Source organism: Cyprinodon tularosa, unplaced genomic scaffold, assembly GCF_016077235.1.
Source record: "Cyprinodon tularosa strain WSP-4 unplaced genomic scaffold, ASM1607723v1 ctg231, whole genome shotgun sequence".
In the NCBI taxonomy this organism is placed as follows: Eukaryota; Metazoa; Chordata; class Actinopteri; order Cyprinodontiformes; family Cyprinodontidae; genus Cyprinodon; species Cyprinodon tularosa.
In genome coordinates, this window is record NW_024038867.1 from 148,690 (window position 1) to 171,737 (window position 23,048).

General features: G+C 39.1%; 1 protein-coding gene across 2 annotated transcripts; it reads right to left on the bottom strand.

Moving 5' to 3' along the window:
* Positions 1–582: 582 nt before the first annotated feature.
* Positions 583–22,469, bottom strand: si:ch73-12o23.1 (lysosomal alpha-glucosidase). Of its 2 annotated transcripts, none has more exons than XM_038286873.1 (21): positions 22,332–22,469; positions 21,827–21,937; positions 18,866–19,429; positions 17,393–17,538; positions 16,424–16,589; positions 16,194–16,290; positions 14,995–15,114; positions 14,756–14,874; positions 14,039–14,170; positions 13,856–13,966; positions 12,136–12,249; positions 10,942–11,026; positions 10,731–10,848; positions 10,501–10,634; positions 10,150–10,301; positions 9,442–9,590; positions 9,202–9,343; positions 9,000–9,098; positions 8,646–8,810; positions 8,360–8,506; positions 583–2,265 (listed from the first exon to the last, which is right to left on the bottom strand). In XM_038286873.1, the coding sequence occupies exons 2-21, from the start codon at positions 21,920–21,922 to the stop codon at positions 2,203–2,205; spliced, it is 2,919 nt and encodes a 972-aa protein (XP_038142801.1). In that variant the 5' UTR covers positions 21,923–21,937; positions 22,332–22,469; the 3' UTR covers positions 583–2,202. The 2 variants fall into 2 exon arrangements, with proteins under 2 accessions (XP_038142801.1, XP_038142800.1); XM_038286872.1 differs by lacking the exon at positions 583–2,265 and adding an exon at positions 8,240–8,296 and having other exon boundaries at positions 8,327–8,506.
* Positions 22,470–23,048: the final 579 nt, after the last annotated feature.

Below are 23,048 nucleotides of genomic sequence, written 5' to 3' on the forward strand. Positions count from 1 at the left end.
GCAAGAAGTACAAGCGCTGTTGTGCCCTTTTGACCAGTGAGTTGGTGTTTACAGTCCAGGTGAGGCTGTCTGTAATGTGCACCCCCAGGAATTTGGTGCTGCTAACTACTGTAGCTCTACAGCTAAGCTGTTGATGGTTAGGCTGGTTCTTCCTGAAGTAAACGATGATCTCCTTCGTCTTCTCCACGTTGAGGATCAGGCTGTTATCTCTGCACCAGCTGCACCACCTCCTCTCTGTAGTTGTGGTCGTCTCTGATGAGGCCCACCACCGTGGTGTCGTCTGCAAACTCACGATGTAATTGGTGGTGAACCTGGGGACGCAGTCATGCGTCATCAGGGTGAACAGTAGGGGGCTCAGGACGCAGCCCTGAGGGGAGCCTGTGCTTTAAAGCTCAGCTGGTCATCATCACACCTAAGTTTATTGCTGCCTTTGATGGAACCAGAGACAGGGATCCAGTCCCATCATCATAGTTTCCAAAACAGTTGAAGCAATGATAATGATGGCTCTATAATATTTGGCAATATAATGTATATGAATGAAACACAAGAGGCTCTATGTAAAATTAATTTTAATGCACTCAGCAGATTTTAAAGAGAACATTTATTGAACGAATTGTTGCCCATTCAAATTAAAATGAAAATACATCAATTTACTTTGCTTTGAAATTTCCTTTTGGCCTGGTAACTCATTCAGATGAAATGTTCTGTAAAAGGAGGGAAATTACTTGCTTTTTTTTTTAGTATTTTATCAATCACAAAAAAATTGCCAATTAAAACCACATTATTGATGCATTTTAAATGAAATACACAAAGAAACAGAGGAAGAAATGTGAAAGAAGCAGCCACATTATATTCCGGGAGCATTATTAATTGCCTGTCTAGCATACATCTACACAGCTTTCCTCTTTTAAATGGCAGACCAAGCAGCAGCTAGTTGCATTAATGAGAGTTTTATTTATCTTTTGACTTTATTGATTTAAAAGAATACTGGCATTTTAGACAAACAAACAATGTGAAATATAAAGACACAGCTGTTAAAATGTGGAGAAAAAAAACACAAGGACTGAGACACTGCTCCCTCTAGTGGTGGTAAATGCAACACCACATCTAATATTTCCCGAATCAAAATTGTTGATTACAGTCATCAATAGCTCCATCTTTTATATTGAAATAAATCATTCCTTCCATGCACACAGAAGCGTTTCATAAAAAGAAAAGGGGTTTAAAAAAAAAATATTTTTAACAAAAATGTGTCAAACTGATTGTATAAGATCATAAAACAAACTGAAAAATATCAGAACAAAACTCAGATCAGCATTAAAATCATAAATGTCTCATCAACGTTGCATGATTTAACCCATCTGAATTAAAAACTGCATCTGGGCACCACTTAATTCCTAAAACATCTTTCCTCTTTAAAGTCTGAATGTCGCCAGAGTGGGAAACTTGCTCACAACAAGCAGTTAAAAACAAACGCTCTCTTAGAGGAATTAAAACAAAAGCATAAGGCACCTCTCCCTAACTTTAAAATACTGCAGCAACAACAGTGCAAAAGAAATATCCACGCAACTTCATTCCGCACTGAAAACAGTTACATTCAGATTCGTCACATTTTTAAGGATGGAAATTGACCCTCCTGTTTGTTTATTGCACATCACCTTCCTGCATACGAGAAGATTTTAAAAAGTAGTTCTGATCAAACTGAAGACAGAGCAAACCGTTGAGTTAAGCTTTCATTATGAAAGGTCTGAATCATAAAGCGGTGTTAGCAGTATGTGGATCAACGTTAGCCTGTCAGTCATGAAACCCTTCTTGATGAAAGGTTGTTAAAGAGGAAGCACGTTCATTCAAACTTGACCAGTCGAGTTCAAATAAACTTTCACTTCCACCTCTGACTGATAAAGCATTTAGTTTTCCAAATCAGTGAATTCCAAAGGTTAGGATCTCAGCTCTTAACACTTCTATTAAACTACAGTGAACAGAGGATTTTTAGGCTTTAAAAAAATCACGCTCCGGTGGTTTACCCTTTGAGCTTAAAGCAAAACAAATTCCTGTGGCTTAAAAGATGCAACCAAACAATGAAGCATCACAGTTACAGGCATTTGTGAGTTGAAATCCAGTGTGTTGAAACTTGAAGCCAAATGTTAAAACTCTCTACTCTCTGTGTCTCTGATGCGCTGTCATAAACTATCAGTCTGATTATTAGCTCCAGCTGATGGTGAAGTTCTGGATGAGGCTGAGACCCAGGTTTGCAGCTGATAAAACCTGCAGAGAGGGAAAGAAAGAGACAAATACACCAGTTTAACGAGAGGGGAAAAAAAGTGAAACAACCTGAACTGTTCCATCATTCTACAAGGGTTTCATATTGATCACCCATGATTTATATCCAACATTGCTGACGCTCACATTGGAAAACACAAAGTTCCCATCAGTTTGGTCATCTGACAGTAATGTGCATCAACCAGTTCAAAGAAGCTCATCTGTAAATCCGTATAATGATGCTCTGTTAGTCTACAGGATATAAAGCAAGAGACTTGGACAACAAACTGTAGATAGAATCAGTGAACAAACCAGATCAAACCAATGAAACGCTTTTTTCCCACAGGCTAAAACTCTTAGGTTGTTTTCACACCTGATAAGTAGACTCGGATCTATTGAGGGCCAAAATTGAAACATTGTTACTGTAGAAGCCATTATGTACAAGCTCTATAAAAGAAGAGAAATGATGTTTGTATGGGCATGTGTTTTACCAGAAAAGGCAAATCGGTTTGACCGCTTGGCGAGGAAACGCTGTCATCTCACAGCTGGCTGTTGTATAATTTGTTTTGTTTTGTAAGCAGCAAGAGTGGGAATAAATCAACCTTTAAACAGCAAGAACAGTGTCTGGGCATTTCCTGTTCACCATCTCACCCAACCATAAGACATCAACCATAAGATTCCGGTTTAAAAACACTCCAGCGGCTTTAAGCGTCGACTTTGCCCCTGCAGTTACTATATTCATCTGGTACCGTTTTCTTTCACAAGACACTTTTCAACCTGAAACAAACCTTTCGACCCTCCCATTTACCATCTCGCCTGCGGTGGCACTGCACCAAGAACCGTTGTAGAAAGATGGTTAGTCAACAACACAAAACGACTTCCATATCCGTGAAAATGTAAACATCATTGAATGACAACAGATTCCAGCAGTGTCATTGCTATGCTGTATTTTGGCTAGTTTGGTAAATAAATACCTATCAACAATGAAATCATGAAAGACTGTTTTTTTAATACTCAAGGCTCCAAATGTGGCTGTCACATGTGACACATATTATTCATATTTCTAAGCTATGAATAACTTAATTTGTATTATCCCTCAATTATAGTACAATTACAGCTTTTGGAGAGGTCTCCAGTCCGCCTGGAATCACATCTCTATTCGCACCGCGCCAGAGTTTGCTTCAACTGAGACTAGGTTTTGAGGAGGACCAGAGTTTGTTTTTTTGGTCTGCATCAGAGTTCGATTGCGCATTCATACCTCCCTAAACAAGCCAAACTTCCTGGCCAAACGAACTATGGTCCTGCTAAAGTGGACTAAACGGTGCTGCTTTAAATACACCCTTAGTTACTGGTCAGAAGTAACTATACATAAGGTCTTCTAACATTATTGTGCATGTTACAGGATCCAAAAGAACTTCCAAATTAAAATAAGAATCTATTTATGAAGATAAATATGTTTCTACAGTAAATATTGCTGATATATGTGTAAAAAAGAAAAAAAAAAAAACAAAAAGAAAAAACCCCAACAGCTACTACAAAGGCCGTTCTATGGCTCTGTCCGAAAACCTAGGACGCTTCCTCCAAGGACGCGGTCTACCTAGACTGGATCCTTCGAAGTCCTTGAAAATAAGGAGACCGGAAGAGTTCTGGCTGTGAATTCGACCAGGGTCTACCCTTCGGCGGGTTTTACCGCCGTATGCTCTGTTGCTTAGCAACCGTAAATGTTGACACACAAAGCAGGAAAAGAATTAATACAGAAGTTTTCAAAACTGTTTACCGTATTTTCACGACTATAAGGTGCACTTAAACGTCTTTTTTTCCCCTCAAAATGTGCAGTGCGCCCTATGGTGCGGTGCGCCCTATGTGTGTTGTAACTGCGACTTTTGAGACCACCTCATTGAGGAGATGATGAAAGAGTGGCTGAGGGAGGTGAATGTAAGGAGACCAGGTGTTTTTTTTCCACTCATCACCATCGCTGTTAATATGTAACTCCATGCGTGCCCATCTCACAGCTGATGTGAAAAACATGGGGAAACAAATTAACGCTGTGCTTGCTGTTTTTCAACCGCTTGACATCGGTGTGAACCGGACCCAGCAGGTGCAGCAGAAGCAGTGAGTTTACATGCAAAGTCAATGGTTGACGCGCGTATAGGTGCAGCAAAAGGTCCCGCAGCGCGTTTTGAGCAGCAGGCGCAGCACGTCGGGAGCGTTTAAGCATCTGACGCACCGCCAACGCGCTGCTGCTGCTCGAGATGGAAAAATTGAAGTTTTGCTGCTGGACGCGCCGCATCAACCAATCAGAGAAGCTGATCTGGGAGCTGACAGCGAGACAGACACAGCGCTCTGATGACATATGATATTAACGCAAATGACAAAGGCTGGATGGATGAGGAGATGATGAAAGCGTGGCTGAGGGAGGTGTATGTGAGGAGACCAGGTGCTTTTTTCCACGCATCACCATCGCTGCGTGCCCATCTCACAGCCGATGTGAAAAAAAAGGTGAATCAAATGAATACTGTGCTCGCCGTTATCCCGTGGGGTCTGACAAAGGAACTTCAACCGCTCGACATCGGTGTGAAGCGGCCGTTCAAAGTAAGGCTGCGAGCGGCGTGGGAGCGATGGATGACAGACGGAGAGCACAGTTTCAGGATAAGTGGAAGGCAGCGCCGGGCAAGTTACGCCACAGTTTGAGGATGGATTGTAGATGCTTGGACTAACGTGTCTGCTGGCTCTGTTGTTCAAGCTTTTGCAAAAGCCGGCATTATTTCTGAGGAGCCGCGCTGCACGGAAAGTGACTCTGACAGCTAAGAAGGGGAAACTGGCATGTCTGATTTAGCGCAGCTGTTTTATTCAGAAACAGAGGACGATGACTTTGACGGGTTTGATTAATACTTAGTAATAAATACTTGAATAAAGCACAATCATACTCATATTTGCTCCCGCTCTATTTTTCTACCTGAAAACTTAATTCAACAGCAGCCTCTGGGCCGGGTCTCCTCCTCTTCAGCGCGGTGGCTGGCAGGTGTTTTTTCATCTAAATAATCTAAATCTTGCAGCTATATTTGCTGTGATCAGTGGGAATAAAGTAGTTTTAATATGTTTTTAAGTGAGAAAGTCCACCTGAAAACTTCATAATTGCAGTCAGTTCATCCAGATTATCTATTTCTGTCGGAGGCGCTCAGACCCCCACATACCAGCGGTGCGCCGACAGTAGAAATCCTTTCATCAGCAGCCTCTAGGCTGGGTAGCCTCCGGGTTCACCGCGGCTGCTGGCAGGTGTTTTTCATCTAAATAATTTTAGCTGCAGGCACCAGGATACCGGTAATAAAAGCGAACATATTCCGTCGGCAGGTTTCAGGATTTTAAGTTAATTTAGGAGCGATCACAGCGCTCTGTCATCTGCGATGTGTCTGTCTCATGGCCAGCTCGCAGGTTTGATTAATACTTTGTAATAAATACATGAACAAAGCACAATCATACTCAGTTTTGCCCCCGCTGTATTTTTAAATACGCAGTAGAGGTATTTAAAGGTAGTAGAGGACATGTACCTGTATATAAAAAACGCGCCCTATAGTCCGGTGCGCCTTATGTGTGTGTTAAATACAGAAATGGGACACATAACTGAGACTGCGCCTTTTAGTACGGTGCGCCTTATGGTCGTGAAAATACGGTATTTATTTATTTTTTATTTTGAAGTGAACAAAGACTACACTCCCAAGAATCCAGAGTGGAATAAATGTTCCAACCGGGAGCAGGAACAAATAAGATCAAATGTAATGATAGAAACCTTAGTCAGTTAAACAACCTGCTGCTGTCATTCTGCACATCTCTGATGTTGCTGCTATTTTCAAATATCCATTACTGTAAAAATGTCCATAGCTGCATATTGGTTATTTATTCCCCAGTTTTATATTGTTAAAACACTTTACAGAATTGTATTCTTTATATTTTAACTCTTCCCTATTATGTTATTCTTATACATTTTTCTAAGGTCCACATTTGTGTGACCATTTTCAATAATCTTTCTGCTGCTGTAAATTTCCCCATTGTGGGAAAATAAAGGGATTTTCTATTCTATTCTATAAAAGGGGTAGAAAGATATAAGTAAATCTAAACAATGTATTTATAAAAAAATATATCTGCAAAATCTCTAATATTCAACAACAAAAAATACGTAGTTAAGCATATTGTGCAAAACAGCAATAAAAAGATAAAAATCCTATCAGATTTATAGTCGCCACCCTGCAGATATATTAGAATCTAGGCTTGTCCCGATCCGATCCATGTATCGGACGCCGATATTGGCAAAGAAATGCGTATCGGCAAAGAATGTAAAAATGCCGATCCAGACTGCCGATCCAGTTTTTTTTTTAAAAATCTGGTCCGTATTTTCCAGTTTCGCCGTTTGAATCAATCCATTCCACTATTTTGCGCCAGTGTTCCCCGAATCCGGTCCGTATTTTCCAGAACACCTTCAACACACCCACAGGTCTTTTTGGGTTTGTCTCCCGGCCTAAGCATTAAAACAGGTGAATTGGAAGATAGCGGGGAAAATGTTTATCCTGCACGATGTGTAGATGGAGACTAGGTGTGGAGGACATTGGGGAGTATAAGGCATTTTTGTTTAACTATTATTTGCACAGATTTTTTTTTAAAAGTGTCTTTTTTCAAGAGTAGAGTCCTGATTCTAAGTTAATAGACTATTTTCCACTCCTGTCTGTTTTGCATTTTTATTAAAACTTACAGTAATATAGCACCTTTAACTGTTTACGGTTTTACTGCTCACTGTGCAATATTAGATTGCTATTCATAATTTTGTCCAGTTTGTGTTTATCTGTTAATAAACAGGTAAGTTTGTTGTTACCAATCATTGTGTTTTATTCAATCTCCCCTAATTCAGCTGGCTAGATGTTATCAAGAGTACTAAAACCCTTTTCAACATGAGTCTTACAACTAAGGCTAAATACTTTAAGTTAAACTTAAATACATGCTCGGATAGGCTGGTATCGGCCAGTATCGGTATCGGATCGGAAGTCCAAAAACAATATCGGTATTGGATCGGAAGTGCAAAAACCTGAATCGGGACATCTCTATTAGAATCTGTCCTTAAATTACAGCCAAACCCATTTACACAGTAACAGATAAAAACCTTTAGATAAATCAAACATTGCCGCCACATATCTGACTCAATAACCATTAAAACAACTATTTTTCATTAATCTCAGACGGAACTATTAAATGACTTGTATTATATTAAACTGAACTTGCAATTTTCACCACTGTTCGGCGCCAAGTAACCTTTACTCTGATCACAGCTTGCTTGGTCTCGCAATGAATCCTGGGATATCCAAGAATACCGAGGATACATCAGACCCGTCCTTCAAATCGGGCAAAAAGAAGGACGCATTTTAAGGCTGCATAATGAGAACTCTTGGAATCCGACCAGACCTCGGCGCCGCGCTATGACGTAATCGGCCTTCGAATCCGGTCTTCTAAGGATGCGTCCTAGGTTTTCGAACAGAGCCAATAAGTAATGCCCCTGACCCACTTCCAGATGTTTGATCAAGCTGAAAATTTGCGTGTGACGTTATTTAAATCTCAATAGAGTAAATAGCAAATTACAGCTCTGAACTATTTGTGGTTTCTGACTTACAGGTGTTTTAACTGAGTAAAGTCTGAAATGGAGCCTGTTGAGAGTCGAGCAGTGATCCGCTTTTTCTATTGGAAAGGACTCACACCACGGGAGACTTTTGATGAAATTAAAGTAACTTATGGTGATCATGCCCGTTATATGACCTTGCAAAATGTTTTACAAGGTTATATTATGGGACATTATCACTTTAAGTTACTTTCATTTGATCAAAAGTCTCCCATTGTGTGCGTCCTTTCAAATGCAAAACCTCAGACTTGACTCAGTTTTAACACCACTAAATCAGAAACCACAATTAGTTCAGAGCTGCTATTTGCTACTTAATCTATAGAGATTTAAAATACTTCACATGCTAAATTTCAGCTCAATCAAACATCTGGAAGTGGGCCAGGGGCATTACTTACTGAACGCCCCTTGTACTATATGTTTCACCATTAGACCAGAGCTCACCTGGTTGTCTCTGTAGACGAACTGGACCTCCTGGGAATTCACCAGCACTCTGCTGGGCTTCTCCTTCACCCCATAGAATGAGGCTGAGTCAATGGTTATGTATGAGCCTTCCACATTGCTGTGAAGCACGTTGGACGTCATCACGTTCTACAAAAGTTTAGGACAAACGGTCAGTAGCTTTACATCAAACTTAGTCAAACTTAGACACAGTGTTCCGGTTCGCTGTGATTAGCCGTCATATGCCAATTAAAATCCCTGACAAATAATGTGGATGAAGCGCTGGCACCTGGGAGACGTTGAACACAACGTATGTGTAGCGGTCGGTCTCATAGGTGTCGAGGGTTTCTCCGTCGTCCCAGAACAGATCTCCGCTGGCACAACCATCATCGGAAAGAGCTGATACCAGATGGAGAGGCTGGCCGCTGCTCACCCACAGGGTCAGGTTGGGCTCCTGAGCAGGAGAAAGAAAACCTTAACAGAAACTACCGACAGGTGGATGAGAGAATAGCTTAAATCTTGCTGCATTTTATAGAAAACATCTCCAATATTCTAGTATGTCAGCATTAATTAACATGTCTTCCCTCTAAGTGCTTGATTTTCACACATGGGAAGCACGTTTAACACAACTAGAGTGTAATACCTGAGTTGGTATCACAGAGCCCTGACGCAGATGCAGGTTGATTTTATCTAGCGGTGCACTGAGCTGAAGTTCTTCTCCTTTGCTGCTCACAGAGTCGCCCTTGGGGGGGTAAATACCACAGGTAGGAGAGAAAGCACCATGTTTATTCACCTGCTTTAGCATTGTTCATGTAACGGCTGTGTTTCAGCATAAATATTCTTACCGTGTAATAGTCATACCACAGACCCTCTGGGAAGTACCCGTTCACATAGTCGACTCCAGGATCCAACACTGGAGTCACCAATAAGCTCCTGCCCCACAGAAACTGTCTGTCAATGCTGTATGTTTTGATGTCTTTGGGGAACCTGATGGTTCAATAGAGAGGAGATAAATCAGGATTCAGTTTAAGGGGGTGAAAATATGTCAAAGCAAGACATAAGTATGAGACCAGAGTTCTGCTCACTCAAACATAAGAGGCCGAGCGACTGTGTGTCCTTTGAGGTGAGCGTGATGAAAGAGGGTGTAGAGGAAAGGGAAGAAGGAGTAACGCAGCAGCAGGGCCTGTTTCATGGCAGTACGGGCCAGCGGGCTGAACGCCGTCGGATCCTGAGGCTGAAGAAATGAAGAAAGAAAAAAAAGTTAGAGCTCAACTTTGTTCCTTATTGAGATTGAGAGCAGCAGCACAAGGACACAGCTGTCACTCTAAACCAAACCCCAGTTTAGCTATGATCACTCATTTACACATAAAGCCATGATGTAATTAATGAGCATCTTTGCATTACTTCAGTTTAAAGTTGTTTCTATATTTTCTTAAATCAGAAGTTAATAAGCCGATATGTGGAGGTCTAAGGAGGACAAATTCTTGAAATTATCAATAAAATTCTGTCTGTAGAACAGAACACTTTATAAACCCAGAAATGACTTTTTAAACTGCATAAAACTCCAAAATCTTATAATGATAAATCTTAAGAAAATAATTTAAAAACGTTGATAATAAAAAAAAATTAAAAAAAATCATATTCATTATATAAGAATCAGTCATATCCTGTTTTAATATCATCACTGTGATATTTTCTACTACATTCAGGTTGGCTGCGATGCTGCTTGGACTCAGTTAAAAGCTTATTTAGCGTCCAGCAAATCCATCTTCTCTCTAATCGGCCTTCCTTACCTCCAAATCGAGGGAATTATGGTTTCGTGCAAAGGGATAAAAAGCTCCCAGCTGAGTCCAGCGGACACAGAGCTCCTCCTGCGTCTCCTCACTGAAGCCGCAGATATCTGCCCCCACCAACGGGATCCCGAGAAGGTTAAAGGTCAACATACCTGCAGGAGAGGAACAGAGAGATAAATCACAAAAGAGTTACAAGAAATAGTGTGTAGGATTTGGTGCCACCTGGTGGAGAGACAGCTTTTTCAAATGACTCCATGACGTGAGTAATGTGTGACCGCCTTACTTATATTTTATAAGCACGTCTATCAGGCTATTTCTGTAAACACAAGGAAGCTTGACTGAGCTCCTGACCTGCGATGGAGGTATAAAGGTCTTTCCACTGGCTGCGGTTGTCTCCAAGCCAGTGACCCGAATACAACCCCTGACTGGGGAAGGTGGAGCGGGAGATCACAAAGGGTCTCTTTGCCAAAATCCTCTTCAGAGCACTGAATGAAACACAAATGAGAGAAAAAAACTCTCATTAAGCTCAGAAATCAAAGCACATGCTTGACTGTCAGCTCAGTTTCCTCTGAAGTCCAGACCTTGACGTGGCTTTAGCTTCCATGAGTCCATAAAGACTGTGCAAGTTATAATGTGTTGACAGTTTCTGCTGTGCAGAAGCACAAATAGTCTTAGACCTCAGCAAACCTCCCAGCACACCTGGAAGAAACAAAAATGTTCATGTTGTATACTGGATGGAGGGTTTATATGTTGTTGCATTTCTGCTTCACTGGTTGGTTAAATGTTTTTCACCTGGTGTATAAGGTGGATTTTCCAGGCTGTTTGATGGACAGCTCTCCGTAGATCCATCCATGAAGTTTGACGGCTCATTCATGTCCTGAAAGACAATTAAAACAAGAAGTGTTAATCAAAATTTTTAAAAATGAGAAACACAATGTTGGGCATGTTAGTAAGTAGAACTCTGACTTGTTTGATTGGTGTCATCCTATAAAAATCCTATTTTTCATCTTCAATCCCTTCTATTTATCTCCAGACAATAATCTATTAATCCTGACCAGCATCTCCACACCATGATGCTGCCACCTCCATTGGTATAACTTTGGTATAACTTTTTCTTATCATCATCTTGACTGATTTCCATTGTTCTATACTTTGTTTTGGATAAATATTATTTTAAAATGTAACCTGCTTTAAAATCCTCTAACTTCATCCGTAACCTGTCCGCGGTTTTAGATATCAGCAGGTTGCATTGAATTTTACTTCTAGGGATATCAGAGTAAAAGTGGCTGAATTCAGTAAACAATATGGTTCTGGTAGTAAATTTAGATCATCATCTTCCTTAGATCGCTTAACATGATAAGAGTAGTGTTGCGCCGATGCCATTTTTTGGCCCCGATACCGATACCCGATACCTGGCTGTGCAGTATCGGCTGATACCGATACCATAATAATGTAAAATAATTGCCATCATGGCTTTGTCAAGCTGCTGCCTACCTTTGTGAAGCAGGAAAAAATCTAATACAAAGTGAATCCGGTAGAACTTTTTATTGCCTACGAGGAGTGGGTGACAATAGTTGAATAAACTTATGGCTCTCAAAATGGTATCCGTGCCCTATTTGTTGGTACTCGCCAATACCGATACCACCATTTTAGGGCAGTATTGGGGCCCCATCCGATACTGGTATCGGTATCGGTGCAACACTAGATAAGAGTCAATTTAGTTTATTCATAAAGCACCAATTCACATTACATGTCATCTGAAGGTACTTTACAGAGCCAATTCAACCAGATCATGCAGTCACATTGGTTCAAAGTTTTCTATCTAAGGAAAACCAGTGGATCCCTTTCAGTCATAAAATTTTAGGATTCGCTCCTCCTGGACAAGTATAATAAGATATTAAAAAGTTACCACAGTATAAATACCAATACAAAGCACTTTATATAATAAGATAATGTGAATTTAAAATAGATTTTTTTTAAACTTACAATCCACAATCCATTGAACGGCACTTTCTGATGAAACCGCTGCAGGTTTTCATACCACCATTCATGTGTCACCTCATCAGAGAAGTCTGGAAATGCTGTTGGACCAGGCCACACCTAAAAGAGAAGCACAAAACAGGTCAGATTCATTAGATTTCCTTCACTCCTTAAATCATTAATTGTTTGTTATTAACAGCATTGTTTTGTAAGCTGTGGTTAAATTTCGACGACTGACAGGTCTGCTTCATCTACAAACATAAAGGAGACTAAAAGGTTGTTAAATCCAATGCATCGTGACCAGCTCGAAGGGGATTCAAGAGGCTATTAGAAACAAGCTAATGGAAAGAACAACAGTGCAAGTGCAGGTGTTCATGTATTCATTTAAAGCTCTGAGCTAAATCCAGCCTGGATGCCAAAACTTCATCTTAAAAGTTTTTAATGGAAAAAAAAAAAAAGAAAGAAAAAACCCTCTCCAATGTTGTTGATTTAGAATTCTTCTACAAAGAGAGCCAAAACAAAGACCAGTTATTGTTAAAGCTTGATGCTAAAAACAGCTATCACATGTGTTTGATTGCAGAAAAGTTGCAGAGATGGCAAAACAGCACAAATACAAGAAATCTTTACAGAAACAAATACACATTTAAAGCACCTTATTAATGGCCATTCATAAATGTAGTATTGAAATAAGCAAACAATCCCAGAGTGATGCAGGAAATGATCATGAAATTTAACCCTGATTCATTTTCGTCATCCTAAACTAGTGTATAACAAGATATTTTAATCACATTTATTTATATATTTATCCTGATTCTCCTTCAGCATTCTCATGTATCAGTGTGGCTGCCGTTAAATATTAAAAACTAACGAATTGTGGTTTAAAATGTTACTTTCCAATAGTATTAAATGCTTACACCAATGATGTTGCCTTAAAAAAAAAAGACTGGTGGCTCAAAACCTCATTCAAACCTTTTGTGAACATTTATCGCTTAATAAAATAAGCAATAAATCAGCCAAACACAAAGTCACAAGTTAGGTTAACAACACTCACAAAAAACCTTCTGTGAACATACCAACACTAAGGGACTGCTTGGAGTTAGAATTTTAGAGTATTATGTATTTTAAACATCATGCATTCAATTTTAAATATCATGCATTTATGTTGTGTTTATTGATAATAACAGTGGCCCACTGGATAGACTAACTGCCTTTAATGCCCACATTATATATGGGTGTAGCAGCAGAAATGCTGTGTAACAAGAGAGAAAAGAAGAAAAAAAAAACTAAAAAAATATTTTTTTAAGGTCAACTCTTATCTACATTTTCAGCAATAGTATGTTGCCCGTTTTCCTAAAATCATTCAGCCCACCATCTAATGTAGCACTGATGATCTAGAGAACAGCTACAAAATGTTTTATTCACAGCAGATCTAGCTTTGATCTCTCTGAATCAGGGAACCTTCTAAAAACATTCCTCTTGTTTTAAAGCAGGCCTATCACTTCCTAATTCAGCTCTCATTAAACATGTGATGATGCTGCTCATTTCAGTACAGAGCTGACCCACTAGATGTCCTGTGGACTGCAATCTAATCTCAGAACCACAGATATTACATCCGCATTCCTTTGTCTTTGTTGCAGTGATAGCTTATCAAACAAACACGCTGAGCATGTAGCTGACTGTTGCGAAAACCTCAGAGCGACGTGACATGTCCAGCTCCCCCCCTCACCTTCCCAATAAGTGTTTTTCCCTCGGCGTCCTTAATAAAAACTCCTCTCTTCAGTCCCTCATCAAAAGGCCAGTATGAGCCCTCAGGCTGTGAGCTGCTGATTCCTGGATCCTGTGGGCAGAAAATAAATCAGTTATTTGATCAAATCTTATCAGTAATAAACAGTTCTAAATGTCTACGTACCAGAATCATCACGTAGGTCTGGTTGTGGGCATGCAGGTCGCGGACAAGATCGGGGAGGGTGTTGAAGCTGGTCGGATTATAAGTAAAGTCTTTGGCTTGGTCCATGTAGTCGATGTCATTCCACTGGACATCCTGAAATCACCCAACCACAGCAGACACTATCAATAAGTAGGTTTGTAGACTGAGATGGCACAAAAACTTTTCCTTTATTCAAAATGTCCACAATGCTATGCATTCTTATGAACCTCCTGCTGCAGAACAAACAGACCCACGGCATTACAGATATCTACTGTACTTTAAAGTTGGCATGAATCAATGAAAAAAAAAAATTACTGATTTATTTAGATCCTGGTTGATAAATCCAAGCCCAGCCTAGCATATCGTACAATCAAAATGAGAAATAACCCATACTCTACAAGGTGAACCATTATAATTTTTATTTCCAAAAAAAATCAGAAGACTAAATTTAAATTAAGTAAAAAGGTGAACTTTTGTTTAGGTTTATAGAAACTCTGAGTCTTTAACAGTTTATCAAGTGAAAGTCCCTTCCTTAAAAGGAAAAAGCAACCATATGACCCAGCTATCCAGAGGAAAAACAAAAAGCTCAGAGATAACTTGTTTATTTCTATTGGTGATTATTGTTAGAAAATTATTCATCATAATTTCACTGACGAAAAAAGAAAAAAAAATAACAATGAAAAATTCAAACAACTTCACCTGAGGTATCCCATAATTCCTCATGTTTTTGACAACTTCCCAGGTCGCATTACTGGAATCATAGCCCCATCGACAAAGGTGGTATCCTAAGGCCCAGTAGATGGGCATGGCTGGGTGGCCTGGTAGAAAAAAAACATGGAAAAGATTCTTAATGTGATCAAGTCAGGAGGTTTTATAATATCTTACTGTTTTCAGCTGCACTATCAGCCATTTAGCTCGATCAGAGTACTTTTACTGACCTACAACATCCACATACTGCTCAATAACTGAACTGGGGTCAGGACCAAGGAACACGTAAAAGTCTAGGATTCCCCCGATGGTTCGCCAGGTTATGGCGGGGCCAGGCTGGAGGACCACATCTGGTTGAGAAGAAAAAACACCATCAACACTGCAAATCTGAAAAAGGGGTTTTGATTTGCAGATCTACAGAAAAAAAAATCTTTAACTTTACGTATAAAGAAGTCATATGAAATCAACACTAAGATCCCGCGACCCGGATCCGGATAAAGTAGGAGACGACGAGTACGAGTAAGATCCCAAACACAAATCAGAACTGGTCTAGAAATGAATCATTCTTTTAAATTGGCCTTTTCAAAGCAGAGCCTTACAGACACAAATCAACACTAAGGCTTTTTACTAATGATCAATGAAGGCAGGCATGCATATATAAATGCATTGTTTGTATTAGTTTTAACATGTGTGACTTTGACTATTTCTGTACCGGTTTCAATTGTAATACCCTTCCACCAGTCTTTGAAAAAGAAGCTGATTAGACAGTCACTTCATTTGGATGGGATTAAACTGATTGCAGATAATAAAGTAAAAAAATCTTGGTATTGTTTTTGAGAGCGGCCTTGTCTGGACAAGACTGCAGTACACCTGCACCTTGTGGACAAAGGACATTCTTTTGAGAACCAGAATGTTCACATTCTGGATAAAGAAAATAGGTGGTTTGAGAGGGGCGTGAAGGAGGCCATCTATGTAAAGAGAGAAAAAACAACTTTAAACAGAGGTGGTGGACTCAGATTCCAGCTTCCAAAAACCTACAATTCAGTTGGTATATCTTCAAGTCTTAAAAAGTATTTCTAAAAAATATATATATTTTTTTAAAAAGACGTCATTTCCAAACATGTATCCTCCGTCTGCTTTCCACTATTAGGAGGAATACTAAACAGAAGTCATCAGATGTTGAATTCAAAGGCTTTATGCTTTCACAAAACTGGGAAGTTGAGGTGGAATCATGAAACTGAATCATGTGAAAAATCAACTTCATCTTTTCCAGAGTTTCTACACTTTGTCAGCATTTTGCTGTTGTGAAATGCTGAGCTTTAAATTCATCTGCATATCATAATTATTATTCCTGTAGCTTTAATTTTCTTTTCATTGCAGGAATCCACTAGATTCCTGGTGGAATTATGGGGATAACTAACAGACTGACCCATTGCATTACTGTTGAGCAGGAAGAAGCCATGTGCATCCCCTCCGCTCTCCATGTCCAGATAGAATGGATGCACCCCATACAGGTTTGTCTGTTCCTATTAACCAAGAAAAACACATTTAAACTTCCTTTTTTTTAACCATATTATTCCTATAGGAGTAAACCTGTGAAGCAAGTATCACAACACATAGACTGTAATGATGAAAAGTAGAAATGATTACTGGGCCTACCATAGGAGGAACATCTCTGGCCCACATGGTGAGAGTGTTCCACTGAACGCTGTGCAAGAAGGTGGAGCGGTGCTCACCCAGGCCATAAATGAACTGAGTGGGCAGAGCCGTGGAAAACTGGAGGAACTGATCGGCGTAGAGGAGAGGAGCCACAGTAGTGTTCAGGCTGGAGAAAAAGGAAAAGAAACCAAATCATTGCAGAATGATTTTAAGGTAGCAGGGGTGAAACAGTTCACGCATTTCTGCCCAAAATACATGCAACAGCTCTGCAGGTTCTGTAGAGACTAGTACCAACTGATAAAGCTTTGTTTTATGCCAGCAAAATTTTTAGATGCAATAAATGGCTTCAGTAGAGCACTTTAATAAAGGGACAGCACAACATCAGGGTTTCACGCTGAACTAGAGCAGAAAAAGGCAGCTCTACATCAGCGTTAGCAACAGCTAATTTATTTAATTTAAAGGTATAGTGGAGGAATTTTTGAAAAGACCCGCCCTGACCACTTAAAAAAAAATAAAATAATGCACAACCCTGTACCTGCTCCAGAGAGTAAAATGCCGATTAAACGCGTTCAAGAGCATGCACGAGCCCTTTCTACTTGTGCACGCTCTGTTTAAAAGTTGCTGTTTGCATCGCTCATATAAACTTACTTTCCAAAAGAAGATTTGCAATTTTTCCACTATGTCAGACTCACCACCGTTAAGTGTAAATGGAGACGAGCACGTAGGACGGCCTTACGTAAACATCTAACCAGAATGATTGACCATTAAGAGGATCACTTATTTTGATGATCCACCTGGAAATAGAACATCCTCCACTATACCTTTATGGTGTTCTTTCTATCATTCTAAGAAGCACAGAGAAAGAAGGTGGGAGAAACTCATAACTAAGGAAAACAAAGCATTGGTAAATAAAAAATGTAGAGAAAGAAAAAAAAAAGAAGAAAGAAAGAAAGAAACCATCAGACTCACAGCACAGTTCCTGTAGATCTCCTCTTCACTATGAGACCAAAAGGCTGCTTTGAAAGCTCTACGACGTACTGGGGGTTTTCTGCTTTCTTTACGGCCGTGGGCACAGAGATCGGAACCTCAAAGCGGGAACTCGAGGGATCTGTTATCTGTAATTTAGAGAAGTTTGTGGAAAAATATATGCAGGAGAATTTACCACAAGAAACTGCAGAAAAACAGGCCCAAAACAAATAAGCACAAGCAGGTTAAATGCTGATCTCAAACTGATTCTCATCTTGTTAGTTAATATAAAACGCTATTTTATGTCTGCTGTCCTTTTTAAAAGACATGTCTGCTCTGGATTCCACGTCCTAGTTCACCGTTTCTCATTCCAGGTCCGTTGTTCTGCATGCTGTAGGTCTGCTGTAGCTCCACCGAAGATGGAGTAAACATCTGGATTCTGCTTCAATTCAGGCAGAAACATAAAGAAACAGAGTATTCCCTGTTTTCTCCAGGTAGTTTTGGAACCATCTTCAACTGATTACCCAAATTAGCCAATGGCTCAGTTTATATTTATAACAATTCTTTGCATGACCGTACAACAGCACTTTGTATTTTCTTAAATGATTCGACTTAGTTTTACGTTTATTTCAATCTGAAGATGCCATTTCTAAAAAACTACCATATTAATATCCTATGTTGTAAAACTTTATATTTCTTTGCTGTTTGAATCTTCACACTTTATTTATCTTTGGTGCTCGTACAGCTAAATTTACTCAGCAATGATGACCAATCTGTTCTATTCTATAAGCAGTTAAGTTTTGATCACACAAGTTTTTGCTTTCTTAAAGATTAGGGTCTGTAACCTTTCTACCACGGGAAAGGAAACCATTACAGTTAAAAGCAGTAAACTAACTTTGTGCTTCTCTAGCTTTGGATGCAGATGTCATTAAGTATTTGTCTTACATCTTCAAATAAATCCATGGACACGCCCATTAACTGGAGATAAATATCACATGCTACAGTGTCAGATCTGTAGAGAAGCGAAGGATGAGTGATATTTTCGCAAGGCTGGTTATCTTCCTACACAAGGCAGATATGCAGCAGCGTCACAGTAGTGTGCAGGCTCAGACTTTGAGCTGTCTGTTGCAACACCTTTTTGGTAAATGCTGACTTAATATCAGTCTGTTGCTAAAACAGATCTAAGGTTAGTGCTGCTAAATGAATATCAGAACAAAGTTTACACTGATTACAGAAGCTAACAAACAGATAGAGCTGTGTAAGAAGAAAACAGGCAACAACGGCCTTACTCATCCCCTCCTCGCACATTCTTGATCTACTTTAAATGTAAATAAAATTCCTAATACATCCCCACATATTTTCCAGAACAAATTCCCCTGATCTTATAACAAATTCTTCGTTGGCAGGGAATCATCCTGCACAACCTTAATAAATCAAAACGAAGTTGGTTAAGATGACTAAAACTTCTCGACTTACTCTGACACGCAGGCGTGTGTCTGTTTCATGTCTTATCTCCATCTCTAGAGTCAGGATGTCTCCAGGGTAGTAAGTCTTTACATCTTTCACAAGTGTCCCTTTGAGTCCCATCGACGTGTCATTCACTGACACCACAGAGTATGAGGGGAAATCAGGGGGATAGAAACACCATGGGATACCATTTTTCCTGGATTTCCTTCTAGCGGAAGTAGAAGCAGGGATGAAGCAGCAGTTTCTTGCCTCGCACAGCTCTCGGTTTACAACCACCCCTCTCTCAGGGTAGCAATCGAACCTCCACGCCTCTGGGATTACACTGCAAGCTTTGGTGCGTGCAGTGGTCACAGTGTTGTTTATATCTGCTTGTAATACAGAGCCTGGAGCTTGTCCTGGAACTGGGGGTGGTGGTCTGTGTGCCGGGCCGGATGTACTGCGCAGCCAGTATATGGTGTGGAGCAGCCAGCCTCCGAAGAGGAGCAGCAGAAGGGAGCCGAGTATTAGGACAGCTTTGGTGATCGAGCATGACAGCCTGCGGGGGAGCAGTGAGGTGTTGTCTGGCTGCGGCACCTTAAAAAAAAAGAAAAACGGCTTGCAAAAATATCTATAATGCTTTCTTTTTGTCTTTTGCACTTTAGAGCTACAAGGCTTAAATGTGAGGGGATCATTTGTAGTTAGGCATTTTACTGTGATACCCCAAAATAAAACCACTTCATTTAAATTCAACCTAGGTTGCTCAATTAGTAAAGAGAATCCACCTGTCCCTAAACTAAGCTCCCAATAAGAAGAGTTTTCTGTTATATTAAGTCTAAATACAGTCATTACTGTCTGCATTTTTAAGATAATAAAGCAAGCATACAATCTAGCTTTTCAACTGACATATTGAACTAGTTTAAGATTGTTAAAGCAGAGAAGCAGCAGGATGGTTGCGCTGGAGGATTAGGGTTCAACACCTCTGATCAAGACTGAGGATCACAGCAGGAAGATCAGACATAAAACTACTGGGAGGTTTAAGGGGGGTTTATGTTGAATCAATAGTCCCCGGTTTGAACATCTCACAGTTATCGGAAAATGGAAAGAACCTGATAAAGTCGCAAACATACCAAGACATTGTTCTACGGCTAAACCCGTGGTTTGCAACATTTAAAACCCAAAGAGCCATTTTGCTCTGAGTCCGGCTGAGTTAAAGTTGTTTAGAGACGCAAATATTATATTATCTTTTAATAAAACACATGTTATTACTTTTGTTAAATAGCTGCGAAAAGAAATGTGTTGCCACTTTTAACAACCAACAGTTTATTTGTAATTTTTAGCTCTTAAAATAGGGAAAAATGTAACATAAATGTAACATGTTATGTAAAGAATGAATTTTCTTCTATTGGATATTAGTTGATGCACAAAAACACATAGTATCCAAGCTAATGACAACAAAAAAAAGCCTTAAAACATATTTCTAGTTACTTTAATGTCATCTTGTCGTGAAAATTCAATCCCATCCTCTTTAAATAACCTGCAAAAACTTCTAAGACTAGTATTTGTTACTATACTACAGTAATTGTTTTAATAAAATCATTTTAAGCAAATATTAAGAGCCTCTCTAATCAAGTCTCGGCATCACACTTAAAAACATAATATTCACACTACAAATGTTGCTGATATTATCATAATCACTTTAAATAGACCAAAACTCAACATTTTACTGCATTTCGCACCATATCTATTTATTTTGCACTTCACTGAACCTTTCCATATCAATGCATTTAGCATCATTGACTTTAAACTGGTTTTCCTTTTCTCCTACTCTTTGTGCATTCTGATCACTGCTGCTTTTTATAAATGGTCATTTTCATTTCACTTTTGTAAGCTGTATGCATCAACATTTGCGTTTTTTTTGTACACTCTGCGTATACAAAATGACAATAAAGTTTGTCTAAATCTAAGTCTTTTTGAAATGCTGGAAGACCTACTGAAGTCAACAGCTCAGGTGGGAAAAATTTGGAAAATAAAGGATGGAATATGTGACAGAGCTGTGTTAGGATAATTATCATTGAAGACGTGTGAGTTTATTACACCCTGGTATTGGCTGCCTGTTGCGTGTCAGAACTGACGTTTTAATCCAATTAGGACAGTTCCTCTGTCCGGATATACAGTTATAATCTTCATTTTGTACGTGGCAAATATTTGGAAATGGAATGAGAGCCCTTCAGCTAAGAATGGTAATATTTTGATCAGGCTGGAGCCATGGATGTCTCATCATCTACTAACATGTATGATGTAAAATAAGATGATGTGGCAGACTGGAGATATATAAAATGCATTTTTAATTATTAATCGGGGCCACTTCCTGAGAGGTGAGCCCGGAGGTTAGCAGCTGCCTTCTGTACATTCTAAGCAATCTCTCTGATCTGAGTAAGATTATCATTTCTATCAGAATCTATTGTCATGTCTGCTGGTTATTTAATACATATAAGTTATGAAGTGTTATGTATACAGTTTATCCCGAGTTATCTCTTTTCAGGGAAAAGAACCGGAAAGATAGAGCATCAGGGTGCATACACAGAGCCCATCTTTAATGATATAGATCATTCTAATGTTTGATTTCTGATTTTGATATATTGTTTTAATTATCTTACTCTTCTTAGAATATTTTTTGTGATCTGTTACAAACTGGATTGGCTCTTTAACAGCTGGAAATGTTTTCATCACCAAACATATATTTTTAAGTAGATAGTGTCCATTTTGACAAAGTTTAACATCGATGGTCTATTATTTTTTAAAACACTAAGGTTTATTTGCTCATATTTTTCTCACTGTAAGCATTAAACAAAAAATTTAATGGTTGGTGTAAAATCAAGTTGTTTTATGTAAGATTATCTAAAGATAATAATCTAACAAACAGAAAGACCCATTATTTTTTTGTTTCAATTCAACTGAAGGAGATCAATGATCAAACAAGAGGGAACTCACGGCCACATCTTCTTCAACTGAACGATGATGCTCTTCCGATAAAAGTGCCCCAGAAAACTGAACATTTTCTGGATTCAGCCTCTTGTAAGACACCATTATGGTAAAGTGAGCCTGTCAGGGTTGGACAAAACAGTTTAGGATGATCACTTGTTTCTTCTAATATATCAAAAATCAAGCGTCGTCAAAATCTAACTCTTTCAAACAGCTAATTTTAAGAAATCACACATTTTGATCCACAGTTGGGGTTCTTTCGGCATAACTCGTTTAAATTCTGCTGAACACATGCTTGGTTTGAACAAGTTTGAACAAAAATGGAAATTTCGCTGCTAATTAAAGTCCAGTAGTACAGATTAGCAAAGCCTGTACCAGTATCGATGCAGAAACTGAAGACAAAGGTCTGCTAGCAGCAACTACGTTTCACTGTTGGCTAACTTTAGCAGCAGAATAAGCTTGAGCTAAAGTCAAAAGCGCTATATTATCATTATATATGATTATTTTATCTTACCCGAGTCTTCTCTGAGCTTTTACATGAATAAATACAGCAGACGAGCAGTCTTTCTCTTACACAAATGCCAGCATTAAGTGTTTCTCCCTATTATAACCTCGTCGTCTGCTTATGTTGTCTGTTTATCTGTAGGTTGCATTCAGGATCCCTGGGAATATTTATAACTTCCGGTTTACGACAGCTTCATCTAAAACACAACTCGCATGGTAGGCTAAAAAAAATGTCCGACTTGTATACCAACGAATAACTAATTTATTTTAAGAAATTGTTACTAATACAAAATATTTAATGCAGTTTTGGTCGAGATATATAACTTAGGCATGCTCCGTGATGCATTCAAATACAACTCGTACACGGTGAGATCCCTTATAATGACCCCAAAATAAATATTTACTAAATATTGTCTTCGTTTTCATAATGTACATTAAAATAAATTCCAATAAAATAAAAAAACGCAAAAACATACAGTTCAAAGCAAAAAATAAAAACAAGATTTAAACAAATGTATTTGAAATCACAGATTTACCTTTTGTAGGAATACAAATAATAATGCTCCTTTCAGACCCATTTTGAGCGTCAAAAATGTGTCCAGCTACCTCAACTTGGAAGCAAGGGCGTAGGTTTGATTTGAACTTTGGTAGGGACACTATTGGCCTGGTGTCATTGGTACTATGCAATATGCATGCCCTTTTTTATGCTGGATGTGAGCATCCGTAC